The following is a 13,738-nucleotide window of genomic DNA, read 5'->3' on the forward strand; positions in this document are numbered from 1 at the left end:
CTCTTGGATGTGTCAATCAAACTTAGCTGGTTCTTCGGCCCACATTTAAGTGAAAGTGAGGTCCTTTGGGCAAAAGAACTCAGGAGGAGTAGGGAAAGGTGTGGAAGCACCAGGGCCCTTGTCCTCTCATGTTCACCTTACAATTTGGCCAAGATTAGTCACTATACACAAGGTGTAGCTAATAATTATATCTAACTAAAGAAAGAAGTGGCTGTAATTTCATCCCTTGGAAGAGAGAGCATTATCTGGAAGCAGAATGCTTGGGGAGAAGGCCCAGTGCGCCGATATCAACAAAATGCTAAAGGAAGCTCCTTTTGCTCAGCCAGAACCAGGGAATCCCCGAAAATGCCCATTCCCATATATCCAAGATAGATCTAAGATAGCACTGATTTGATTTTTTAGGTAGCCTCTCTTCTGGCTGCCAGTTTTTTCATTTTTTAAGGATGAGAAAACTAGAAAAGTGACCCATCTTAACAAACTGTAGCCCAGTCATCTCAATAGATCGGGTAACACAAAGTCCATTCTGTTTTATTCTAACCCAAATATTGCAAATATACAGAAAAATACCAGTACAAAGTTAAACACATCCAGATTTATTTACATAATGCTAAAGAAATTTGAGTTTCATTTCAATCTTTTTGACCCTTTCTTGGAAGATACTAAATATGGAAGAGCTTGGGGTGTGTGTGTGTGTGTGTGCGCATACGCACACACACTCACATGCGCACATGTGATGGCTTTATTGTGTAACGGACATGGGTTACTGGAACATCATTTGCCCTACATGCAATTGGCTGTGCCGAGAAGAGAAAATGGAAAAAAGAGAGTACATGCAGCGACACCATCTCCAGTACTACCTTACACCTTAGTAGAAAAGCAGCTACCTCTCAGTTGGGGAAGCACTGGCATCCCCACTTGCTTGGGAAGAGACACGGAACAGGCACAGGCATCGGACATAGGGAGACCCTCAGCATTCCTGTCCACTAGGACAATAGGAAAGTCGTCCTAGAGTTTCCAAAGAAGCTAAGTGGATTGAATTTCCAGGGAGCTGCTCATGTTACCAGACAAAAAAACCAAAGATGGAAGTTTCATTAAAATCTTGGGGCATGTTGATAAATCACTATTATGTAAAATATACATGTTTTTATATGTTTGTGTGTGTCCATATATATGTATACACACACACAAATATATAGACACACGTGTGTGTATAATATATAAAAGGTACAGATCAGCTTTATGACCTATGTAGAAACAAGGACCATTAAGAATGTACCAGTTTAAAAGAATGAACATAGAAAGTAGTTGTGGATAATTCCAAGTTAGTATTTCAATTCTGACAGTTTCATTGTAGCAAGAGAAATCAAGAAGATCCTGTTATGACAGTCCTGCCTCCACAGGGAAGAAAGCCCTGGAGCACTTGTAGGTATGGCTATCAATTCCCTAGGTCAGGGCGGGCTCCTGGAGCTGGCTGGCTACTGGGGAGACAATGGCAGGATGGGACAGCAAGCCATGTAAGTGCTGACAGACGCAGCAAATCTTAACTTTGGTTCTGTTTGAGAGAAGAAGCACATGTGTTCACTTGCTCGACTGAAGAAGGGAGGTGCTGGTGTTCAGGAGATCTGCTCAAACAACCCGATTTATTGCTATGTCAGGTTCTCAGGACATGAGATGGCCTCTCCCCCCCGTATGGGCGACAAAGGACTGGGGCTGGGCTAGTCCCGCCTGTCCTCAGGCCCAGAAGGAAAGCCTGGAGACTTCCTGTACTTTTTTCTAGGACCTCCAGCCCAAAGCTACCAGAGGACAAATCATGGTGTACAGATTAGTGTCTACAGCAGGATGGGGCAGCATTCTTACTGACACAGTCTCTAGTTCACCTCTGTCAATGACCAACTTAGGAAGATGAGGGAGACCGGAGGCAAATCAACGACATTGAAGAGTCCCACGACACTCCAGCTGACCAAGAATATTTTCTGGGCCCAGCTGGGGCCACCTGATGGAAGACAACAATGCTCCCAGAACTCCTTTCAAGGGATTCCACTCCTCCAACATCTTTTCTAAAATCTCCGAACCTCACCCCTGTCTCCATATACCGGCCTAAATGACTGCTTGAAGCAAATGCTTCTTGGGGGGAGAGCAACTTCTCTACCAAGATTAAAGGGCTCAGTTGATCTTGGGGGTCAGTCCTACATACTTCCAGCTTCTCTTCAGCAAATGCCATTAATGAAAGTTTCAGAAGTCACAACTCCTGCTGCCACAAGGTCTAGAAAGATAGCACTACTGATCCCGCAGCAGGTGGTCACAGATCTCAAGCTCCTTTTTGTCCTACAAGTAATAAGTAATAGTCTACTACAGGACCAACTCTCTCCCGCACAAGAATCCCACATCTGTCCAAAAGCATTGAAAGGGATTTGAAGCTGCAACTGCAGAAGAGCAGTTAAATAGTACATATGGGAAGTGCACCTTTGACCTACTTTTCACTAAGGCTGTTCTCTAACCAACTGGGCTAATTAGCAAAATAGAACGAAAGAAACAAATTGGATGATAATGTATCACTGGAATATTCTCTCCACAGGCACAAAAAGAAATACTACCATCAAGTCCTTTTCTAGAGACCCATAGTCATTTGAAGCTAAAGATAAAACAACAAATGTTCAGCCTAGGACTTTGTGAAGTAAAATGTCCAAGTTATCTTAAGACTACAGCAACAAGTTCTGCCCCTAACTGCAGTGTCATCGTTAGCAAATTATTCTATGACTCAATTTTATCACCTGCAAAATGGGAATAATCCTAAGAGCACACATATTTTAGGAATGCAGACTTTGATATGTGAATGTCTTCGTAAGTGCTTTGCATATGAAAATGTAAAAATGGACAGTATTACTGTCTAATAAAAATATTAAAACTTTTCCATTATATGTTATTATTCTGTATATTATTTTCTAACATTTACATTTAAAGGAAGATAGTGCCAGTTCTTAATTTAATATATAATGAGAAGGGGAATGTAATATAAATAAGTTTTCTGAGCATCAGTTTTAAGAAAAGGAAGATGAATTGCTGAAAATATTTTAATTTGAGATAATTATTTAAAAACCGCTTTTCACCTAAAAACCCTGGTGCTCTCTAGCCTTAACATAGATATCCTAGCTCCCTTTATAAAAAGTGGTAACTTTCTGTTTCATTTTCTTCCTAAGCAATCCTCACTCATGTACTTTACTGCAGTTGCAAAGTCTCCTGGATTTTTTCTTCCCTACTTTTTCCCTGCTGTTGTTAATCCATGCTGATGATGAAGAATTTAGCCATCTGTTCATGCATGTCAACAAAAGTTAATTTGGCACATTTAATCTTTACCGACTTCCTACCACAATTGTGGCCTAGCAGTAAATCAGCAGTTTTTAAGGATAGAAAAATCCCAAATTACGGTTAAAGGAGAAAATGAGGAAATTGAGAAACTGTGACCAGCACAGTACACATAAACTGAACTAATTATACTGTATCATGTACAGCAAATATTTTTGCAACTTTTCTTTATATGAGAAAAAAATTCACCCCCAATTCCATAATTCATTATTGTGGAAAAAAAATGAAGAGTTCCCCTACCCTCCCAAATTTTAAATGTATCATAAAGCTTCTGTCCTCTAGATTGGAAGATGTTTTCTAAGCAGCAAGGCTCCAGATGGGCAAGGGTATAGCCAAAATTTTGAGCTAACAAATTGCTTGGCAGAATAAGGAATGGAGATGAGGAGGGCAATCCAGAAATACATTTTTTAAAAGCCTGTAAGTCTGAAAATCTTGGTTCTAACTTGATGGATGGAGAAACAGCAACTCAAAAGAAACTAAAATAGGATTTTTTTTTATAATTCAACCAACTGGTTCAGTGAGGTACAAAGGGCCAAAAATGAAAGAAATGGAATACAGCAATGCCTACTCCTACAGAGGTTGCACTGCTCACTCAAAAAATTAGCTCTTGAAGAAATCATTTAACCCAATCAAGCAACCATATCAAATACATACTTTGCAGCAAATTCATTAGCACACACATAATACAAAGCATGTCTGACAAATGCTTCAAAAGGAACAATAATTTCTTCTGTACTTGATTCTAAATCTAATATATCCCCTTCTATCCCATTCCCTCCCTCCCCCCAATTAAGAATATTTCCCTTTTAAGTTTTCCTGATTTAGTACTTCAGAAGCTCATGGCTCAGTTTTAACTCGGAGAGCAACAAATAAGGGTATTGCCTGATGAAAATGGGGGAAATAAAAACCACTGTGGTCTATGGCCCCTGTAAAATCCCGGGGGGAGTTGTGTGCCGAGCTAGTGTCTGCTGTTCTTGGATCAGCTTTGTCCCCAGATGGAGAAAACCTGTTAGGCCCATGTCATTCTCTGCAGCCTCCATCCTCATTCTTGCAGCTGCTTCGTGTAAAAGCTCAATGACGGCATGGAGCACAATGTGAGAGTTTATGCTAGAGCTGGCAGCTACCCTGAGGTAGGCACCATGTAAAAATACAGCAATAATAGCATTAGTGAAACGTTCCTTTCAAACTCCATTTCATTTCCCTTTTTTAAAAAAGAAAATCCCTACCACACTCAGCAGAAGGACAAATTAAAATAAAAAGAAATTATTTAAGAACTTCTTTTCTTAGAGGCATTGAACCCTGAAGAGTCTTAGGGGTTTCCCATCCCCGTCTTGCATTTCTGTTGTGAAGGTCCTTTGGGTCTGGATGGAAGCAGCAAAAAAAAAATGGAGCTGGGTTCCTCATATTGGGAAAGACGTTCCCCACACATCAGAGAAACAGGCATCATGAGAAGCAATGCAGATTCATCACCAGCACTTGAGCCTGTCTGTCCCAACTCCTTCAGACAACTATTCTAGGAGGTCCTGAGGAAAAAGAGAAACCAAGACTTCATGTCTTGAGAGCAGTCATCAATTTCTGGGTTCACTAAGTCTTGCCACACTACTAAGTACTTTGTAGCTTATTCCATCACGCTCAACAGGAGAGAAAGAGCCACGTTTGGTGTTTTGGTAGCCACCCTGTCTCTCTTTCAGCCCATTTCTCCCATGGCCCCATTAGAAAGATAAGCAAAAGATGGCCTTACCTCATCCGAGTCATCATGATAAGTATTTTTATTGTTGTGGGAGACTGTGTCCAAACTATCTACTCCATCGACACCATTTGCTTCTGCATGCTGCTGTAGAATTGAATATCTATGCACCAAAAACCTGAGAATAGAAAATCCCTGTCAACGTTCTGCTGAGGTAGGGACATGATTCCTTAAGTCATGGGTCAAACATAGAGGGAACACAATCCACCTCCATCACTGATTTTGTACCTATTTTTCAGATGCTTAGAATGTAAACTCTCGGAAGGCTGACAGTTTCACTTATATCTCCATATCCTCACTGGCCAGCACACTGCCTGGAACACTATACATGCTTAACAAATTCTTGATTGATACTTCAACAGAACAAATCACAAAAAGATTTAAATGGCTGTGATTCTTCAACACGATCCCTCTACATGTGTTGATTTCAAGGATGCACTCAGGTTATTCATGGCCAATCAGCCATATTCTGGCTATTTTTTTCCATTTGAATCAGCATCTTTTCTTTGCTCCACGGTCCTTACCTGCCCCCACAGACGTATTTCTTTACAATGAGAACTCCAGCTATGATTGTGATCAACATCAATCCCACGATGGCCAGGATAATTGGAGTAGAATTTGATGAAGATTTCTTGGTAAACAGAAAACATACACATGCTTTTAATAGTCACAAATATTCTTCAGCAGATTCAAACAATGAGACACATCTCCCTCTTTCCTTTTGTAAAGTGTGCTCCCAGTTACTAAAACTGGGCTGAAGAATGTAGACATTCCCTACTATCCCACAGACTTAGCAGCTGCAACGTGCAAGACGATAATATCTTAGGTCAAGCTGCAGCCAGATAAGACCTATCCCTCTCAGCTTCCGATTGTTGGCACAGTGGCCTCAAGTGGTGAAGTTAGAATGGCTCTCTTCAACAATGAGATGAACCAGATCGGTTCCATTAGTTCAATACCAGCTACACCCAGCTAATTAACTCTGGGAAATGAGTGTGAATCACAACATAGCATTTCCTATCCCTCTGTTTTGTCCACCTGCATTTTTGATTTCCTTCTCAGGTTATTTTTACCTAATTTCTAAGTCTGATTTTTCTTGTGCAGCATATGTATACTAGCGTATACTTTGACATATTTAACATGTATTGAACTACCTGCCATCTAGGGGAGGGAGTGGGGGGAAGGAGAGGAAAAGTTGGAACAGAAGGTTTTGCAATTGTCAATGCTGAAAAACTACCCATGCATATGCATCTTGTAAATAAAAAGCTATAATAAAAAAAAATTAAAAAGTGGTGAAGTCAAAGAAGCGATGCCATGGAAGTAGGTGTGACTTGGGACTACATCATAACGGAGTGTCACTTGGAGTCTCACTGGGGTAGACACAGGGGAGAGCTCAAGGCTGAGGACCCCAGTCTGAATCCTGGCTCCACCATCAAGATTGGGAGCTAGCGCCTCACCAGTCTAATAAACAGCTGCAATGTCTCCCTATCCTATCTCATGTTAAACAGATGTCAGATATTATTAATGGTATTATTTTCAACCAATGTAACATTGGACAAGACTTTTTAACTTCCTGATATTGCTTCATGGATAAAATGAGGGAGTTCAACTACAGAATTGAGGCTAGGATTCTATACTTGGGAAGTAGGAACACCAGTGATGTCTTACATAGGAACCAATTTCATCTTCTCTCACTGTGTGCTGTTCTGTAACTTCTTAATATCTCAGTACCTGGTTGGGAAGGTTGATTTTCTATCTGCACATTAGGTGATTCAAGGACAAGTTTTCCCTGTGGATGGGAGTCTTGTCCCTCGCCACCACCCATTTCCCTGCCTTCTCAGTTATCATACTGCTTTGTCCGGTTTTATATTACCTGATCCTTCTCACTGTTCCACGATCTGCAGTCAAAGAATTCTCTGAAAATTTACAGTTCTAAACTAATGGGGCCTGTAAGTTGATCCTAAATCCAGATCAGTTCATTCTATGCATAGCCCCTCAGCAGCAACTTTTGCCTTGTAACTTGATCCTCTATGACCCCAGCTTCTTGGGCCTTCCTTTTTCCCAAATGAGTTCCATAAATTCACTAATCTCTGTGCTTTCAGTTCTAATGCTTTCTCCACACCCTGCTGCAATACACATTCAATGTGTTTTGCAATCTAGCTGTTTAGTTGCTGGGCAGAATGCCCAGTTAAAGATCACTCCCAACCCAATGAATGGACGGCTGACCTTCTAAGGAGGAGATAGTACCTCCATTGGTACCTGCTTGTCTGGACTCAAGTAACTGCTCGTACACTTCTTTTTCAAGTCTTTTTCCTGGCGGTCTGGACTCATCCCCCCTTGACATTTGTCTCCAGGAATTTTCCGGTACCTGAAATTTCCAAAGAGGAGCTCTGACAGAAAGAAATGAAGAGTGTGTTCCTGGTGCTCTTACTCATTCAGGGGAAGTTAAACCCTTAGCAGCCACCCCAAAGTTTTAAGGTCTCATATAATCCTTTGATTTTAGCATCCCGGCAGCATCCTAGCTAGGACTTCTCACTTTGAAGCCCATGAAGAACTAGAGTCCTGGACTGTTCTTTGCTCACCTGTCTGCGCCAAAGACATGTTCCCCTGGGGAAAATACCTAGTACCAGAGAAAGCCAAAGGAATGTAGGTCTCTCCTGGACTAGGGAGCTTTAAAAAAATTCGAAACTGTTGTGTGGATGACAAGGGCTCTTCACTTCAGGGGTGGGTCATTTGGCTGTTAGAACAGGTGTAAAATGAGACTAAGATTATGGATTTAATCTTAGTACCTTCTACTTTGAAATGTAAATCATTTATTTTGGATGCATCCATTTTACCCTTTTGTTGTCAAATGCTCTTCTCTTCCATATAGACAGAACTCGAGATCGTGGCCCTTCAATTCGGGTTGTTCCACACACTTGGAATCATTTTCTGGACGAAAGTAGCCAAAATCACTGTAAGGGACAGAATAAATAAGAGAGCCACCCAAAGTTCTATGGAAAGGAATAAACAGTCAACAACGGAACAGCTGTTTGTTTTTGTTTGTTTTTTTTTTTTTAACGGGGAGGGGGAACGGAAGCAAGAGAGAGTAACAACACCCTATTCCTGTTTCTCTAGAAGAAGAATATGGGAAAACACCTGCAATCCCTTAGGAAGTTTTTTTTTTCCTTTAAAAAACAAAACAAAAAGGAAACTTTCAGCCTCTTTAGAAGAAATGATTGGAACGTATATGAGAGACACCAAGATGCAACAACCATTACTTTAGCCAAACACCTCAAAGTGAGCTGGCAAGATTTCTTACAAGGTCAACAAGGACACAGGGACTAAGTCTGGCAATTCTGAATTATAATGGGCTGATGGAATACCCACACACAAGAAACAAGTAGTTAAGCAGGAAATCTTCATTAAGGGCACACTGGGGTTTTAAAGCAGAATGTTGGCTGTTTTTCCACATTTCTATGACCACATTTTTGGGGAAAAACCTTTTCCTTCCAATGGCATGGCTGGAACTTTTAGATTTCCAAGAAAATATTTCAGAAAAAGTATTTTTAGCACTGTTAATTAAAACAACAAAAATGAATCTCCAGTCCCTTTGGTAATTATCTGGGTGGTATTTAGAAGTAAGTCTATGGAAAAAGAAAACAGTGAAACTATTTCCAAGTTAAGTAGAAATCAGTCTATGCAGTCAATGGCACCTGCATGGAAGGAGAGAAATGCCAGCCCAGTGACAGCCTGGAAGGGCAGGGAGCTTCATCAGGGCTACCGTAATGCTGCCCTCATCTTGTAGGAGGCTTCCATCACCTCTGGCTCTACCTCTTCCCTCTGAGGCTCAGGCGCCACAGGCCCATTTTCCTAGGGATTTTTCCCTGGTATTTTCTACAGATTTTTGGTTTTGTTCTCTTTTCGCTTTTTCCAAGCTAGAATTACTGAATGAAGTTCGCGGCCCTGCCTCAACCTCACTCAGTTGATGGAAACATCTTACTTCCTCTGTCTCTCCATTTCCTGTGTCTATGAGGCATCTGCTCTACAAATAGCAACTTGCCCACTTTGGGAAAGATACACAAACACTGGAAAAATATTTACATTTTCTCAGATACAAATAGATATGTTAAATCAGAGGCAGCAAAAGGGAAGTGACCCCTCCTTGGTTTGCATGCCAGAAAGGGGAAAGGCCGGCTGGACAGAGACAAGGCTACGTCTACCAGAGAAAATCCTCTAGGGTGCAGGTGCAGACGGACGGCTGTTTGGTCACCATGTAGTCTCGACCATTGTGACAGACCGAAGACTTCCGCAGGCGGAGGTACTCCTCTTTGTAGCCCAGGATACACCCATCATCATGGTCTCCGGGGTCTGTAGAGTGAGCCAGCCAGATGGTATAGTCCTTCTCTTCACCTGAGGGAAGGACAGAAGAGTTGGGAAGGAAGTGATATAACCTTGTGATGTAGAGCAGCAGAAGGGGGAGCGGGGGAAACTCAGCTTTTCTTAGGAGGTGAAAGCAGAACCCTTTGAAAAATTTGGAGTCTCCATTTGTTTCACCAGATTTCCATTTATTTGCAACTGTCCATATCTGTGCCCCCAATGTGGGCTAAGCCCCTGGAGTGCAGGCTTAATTCTCTTTTCACTTCAGGGGCAGGCGATTTGGTTGTTAAAACCAAGTGTAAATAAGGCAAAGACTATGAGTCCAACCCTAGTATACGTCAGCTTCCAAGCAGAAAGAGTTAGGAGTACAGAGGAGGAGCTTGGCTATGTTCATGGTCCACATCTCTAACCTTGGCCAATCATTTTACAAATGTGTGCTGCAGATTGTGGATTGGGAAGAGACAATCCAAGGCTCAGAATAATCTGTGGTCACTACTAGAACAAAAACTCCAAAAGCCATGTCCTGATAACAGTGGGTTAGGTTAGTGTGATCATCTTGTACATGAAACTGCTAATCTAGCACCAATTTAACTTAAATGCTTTTGTAGGATGGTCACATTTTAGCTATCTATTCTAGGAAAAGCTTCTAAGTCACCTCCCACAGTCTATTTAATGAATTTAGAGCAGAATGATTACTCATGGATGCTAAATCAATCTTTAAGCAACAATCAAACTAGACTCTTGGGCCTCTATGTAATCACTGACCTCGGATTCTGAGAGACTGAATAAGAAAATCTCTTATCAATGGTCAGGCTTAGAATCTGATAATCCTCCTCGACTACCAGCTATCAAATAAGCTGTCTCATCCTCTGCCAACAATCCACATCACTTAACAATCCGGTTCATTCTTGAAGCCCTCCTGTCACCTGCTGGGACACTTGCCTGAAGATGCAACCCTTGGAGGCTGATCTAAATATGTTCCCAAATTAGGAAGCTTCAAGCCCGCCAAGCTCCTGTCCTGAAGTCCGTCCTGTGGACAGAGCAACTAAATCAAAGCTCTCTATGAAAATGACTGAAATGTTCAGAAGTTCTTTTCACACATCTAACTATGACAATCACACAAACTTCTGAAAAGCTCACAAGGCAAAGCAGCAATTTCTTCTGACATGCTAACAATTAACTCTGAAACTTTTTTCCATTTTGGTTTTGAGAAAACACTGCTTGGAGACTCAGGTAACTTCTTTCTCCTCAAAGGTTAGCCCCTACTAGTTACTTGTTCCTCCCCACCCTTACTCCCTCCCCTGGCCAGGTGGGCTGACTAGACAGGGAAGAGACAGAAAACACTCACAGTTCCTGACAAGGATGTCTTTAAAATCGATGGTGTAGGAGACCCATTTCTGGGACAAGAAAGATTCCGTGAAACCCCAAATGCTGATATTCATGGACTTAGCTCCAGGCTCAGATGCAAGGCCAGTGAAATAAATGGGTTCTTTGGAAAATGAGTATTTGTTCCAGCACTGTCCTTCATCCGTGGAGAACCTAAACAAACATTAATTGAGAGTTATAATGGAGGTTCTGAACGTTAACAACAGAATCCAGTACAGATGGGTGATACTGAGGAGCCACCTTAGGTGGGCAGGCTCCAAATTGGGAGAAGCAGTTTAAACTGGGCAGAGGCTTGTTTGTCTGCCAACTTCACTTTTCTTGCCCACAGTTAATGGGAGAGGAACAGGGGGTTCATTCAGTGATTCCTCTACAAGGAAGGTTAGAGTAAAAAAGGTCCAGAAAAATTCTCTTAATGAAAAAGGGAGAGTGAGGGCAGGTGGCCACAGCCTAAGATAAAGATGGGCTCCAAAAACAAATATAAATTATTTCATCATAACTTAGCACTTGGAACATTTATTTTCAATTTAGATTGCCTGAATAGCTTCATAACATCCTGAGGCAGAAGGGTAAGGATGTGGAGGAAAGTGGTAAAAACTCCTGAAAGGAGCAAGGAAGAAAAGACAAGCAATGACTTTTATTCAGAGTTGATATGCTGAAAGCGCCTTCGAGGAGCCCTCCCTGATGTTCTGCAGGCTCTGAAGTCTGACCTTAGCCGGATTGTGCCCTTCTGTGCCCTCCCGCCTCCAGATTGGGTACCATCCCCATATCCTCCCTGTCTGGGGACAGTGTGAGTGGAGTGGAGCTCATGCATACTTAATCACATTGATAGGATGGCGGCTGTGCTCAATGGCCACGATCAAGCCCCCCGAATCCAGGATGGTGTAATAGTGAGGTCCCTCCAGCATCTTGGTCCAGGAGTAGCCCCCATCATCGGTGATGTAAACGTCCGGGATCATCACGGAAATGGCATCTCCCACACTACCTGCAATACAACCCACCCCTTTGCGTGAGCACAGCCCGGCAAGGAACAGAAAGGGTCCTATTGTCAGCAGTTCTGAATGAATTTCGTCTGATCTCTTCTCAGAAAGGGAAAGGCCAGAAAGAACAGTAGGCTATTTAAGAGGTGGGTACAGGTAGAAAAGCACGGCGATCTCTGGCCAGGTGCTCAACAAACTGTTTTTGTGAAATATCACCCTAGAATATGGCGAAAAGCACTCTTATGAGCTATATTTCTCAAGAAAATGCAAAGAAGAAAGTAACCTAGAAGAATGCTGAGTGCAGTACCTGTAGCTGCCTCCTTACCATGAGCGATGACTATGCCCACAGCATTGGGCTCTGACAGGGGTGCCATTGGAACATTCAGTTTCTGGGAAATACTGTAGGAGGAATGGATGTGGAGACTGCACTGTAAACAAACCAGAAGAGGAGGTTTCAGTTGAGATTGAAGGATTATCCTGTATCAATAGCTTTTTTCAACAAAACTTTGAATTTCACTTTACCTTCAATAAAATATCCCTCATTCAGAAGCATATAATTTGCCATTTTAGGGCCTATACACAAAGTGAGAACAATAATGGAACCAGGAAATAATTAATCTCCTGAGGCAGTTCCCAGGAAGCAGCGTGATGTGAGACTTGAAGGTCTGGGACCCTTTTTAGCTGTGATGAGACCACAGGCATCATGTCCATCCTCCCTGACCTCCAGTCTCACATCTCCAGCTGTCTACTGGACACCTCAGACTGGATGTCCCAAGAACACCTTCCACCCACAAAGGTCCAAACTACACGAATCAACTTTCCCCCGTCAGGGGAGCAAGGCTCTCAGGCTCTCCAGGCCTGTCAATCCCACTTTCATCTCTTATGTGTGTCTGTTCCCTGCTTTCCCCGACCCTGCCACTCCCTGGTGCAGGTTCTCATCACCTGGGGCTCCTGCTCCAAGTCTTTACTCAGATGAAAGAGTGATCTTTGAGGCAACGTCTGGCCATCTCACTGCTTGTGCAGTAAACTCTAGTGATTCCCCAATAAAAACCATTTAACTGGTAATTTTTGAAGGAAAATTTCATAAAGTCTTAGAAGACCTCACTCAGATCTGCAGAATCAAAAACCAGATGCTTGGCTCTTCCTTTCTTGTCAACACCCAAGTATCCACTTTTGGGATCTCAGGGAATAGATGGCGTCTAGATTTCTTTCCTAAAACTGTCTTTTCCATTTACTGCTCTTGAAAGTACACAGCAGGTGTTTAATATTTGATTGATTTCCCTGCTACAAAGGTGAAGGAGAGGAGCAACTTTTATTCTATTCTTACTTGACAAAATATTCCTACATTTTGCAGAACCTTAAAGTATTTTGACAGACATCTGAGCTTTTCATATTAAAACTTCATTGTCATTAGTTTGCCAACACATGTCCATTTGTCACAGGAACAGAACGTATGTTGTTACTGACTCAACTAAACATATCTATACCCTTAAATAAGACAGACTTAAAAGAAAGAGCTGGACTCAAAAAAAGAACAGACTGTAACTGGACCAATAGAAGAAATTGTTACCCTTCATCTACTTTCCTTCTGAGATGAATAACTGCAAATGCTTTTAGTCATTCTTCAGAGTTTCTATTCTTCATCAGCTAAAGTATTTCATTTCATTAAATTGGGGCTCCTAATTAATTAGATAGCAAAAATAATGATCTCAAGTTTCTTCTGCTAGTCTGTATGATGAGATCAGCAAAGAAAGTTTAACAAACCTCTTCTTTATTTTTAGCAGTTGAGTCACACTTGCTGTTTTCAGGCTTCCTCAGGAGCTTCCATCTTCCTCCTTGGTCAAAAGTAATCATGGACTGGATAGAATTATCTGATTGGGGAAAAAGACACTTAGTATGAACAGCCCAA

General features: G+C 41.9%; 1 protein-coding gene across 4 annotated transcripts in view; it reads right to left on the reverse strand.

Moving 5' to 3' along the window:
* Positions 1 to 502: 502 nt before the first annotated feature.
* The window catches only part of SORT1 (sortilin 1), a 70,496-nt gene continuing 57,260 nt past the window's right edge, over positions 503 to 13,738 (reverse strand). For 2 of the 4 annotated variants that reach the window (XM_031967216.1, XM_031967214.1), the window contains exons 11-20: positions 13,594 to 13,700; positions 12,155 to 12,257; positions 11,666 to 11,834; positions 10,815 to 11,005; positions 9,310 to 9,499; positions 7,945 to 8,061; positions 7,367 to 7,475; positions 5,635 to 5,741; positions 5,105 to 5,228; positions 503 to 4,886 (exon numbers count right to left, since the gene is read on the reverse strand). In XM_031967216.1, the coding sequence (XP_031823076.1) occupies positions 4,872 to 4,886; positions 5,105 to 5,228; positions 5,635 to 5,741; positions 7,367 to 7,475; positions 7,945 to 8,061; positions 9,310 to 9,499; positions 10,815 to 11,005; positions 11,666 to 11,834; positions 12,155 to 12,257; positions 13,594 to 13,700 (1,232 nt within the window). In that variant the 3' untranslated portion in view covers positions 503 to 4,871. Of the gene's footprint in view, positions 4,887 to 5,104; positions 5,229 to 5,634; positions 5,742 to 7,354; positions 7,476 to 7,944; positions 8,062 to 9,309; positions 9,500 to 10,814; positions 11,006 to 11,665; positions 11,835 to 12,154; positions 12,258 to 13,593; positions 13,701 to 13,738 lie in introns of all 4 variants that reach the window. The other 2 variants (XM_031967213.1, XM_031967212.1) reach the window with 1 other exon arrangement.

Source organism: Sarcophilus harrisii, chromosome 4, assembly GCF_902635505.1.
Source record: "Sarcophilus harrisii chromosome 4, mSarHar1.11, whole genome shotgun sequence".
NCBI lineage: Eukaryota > Metazoa > Chordata > Mammalia > Dasyuromorphia > Dasyuridae > Sarcophilus > Sarcophilus harrisii.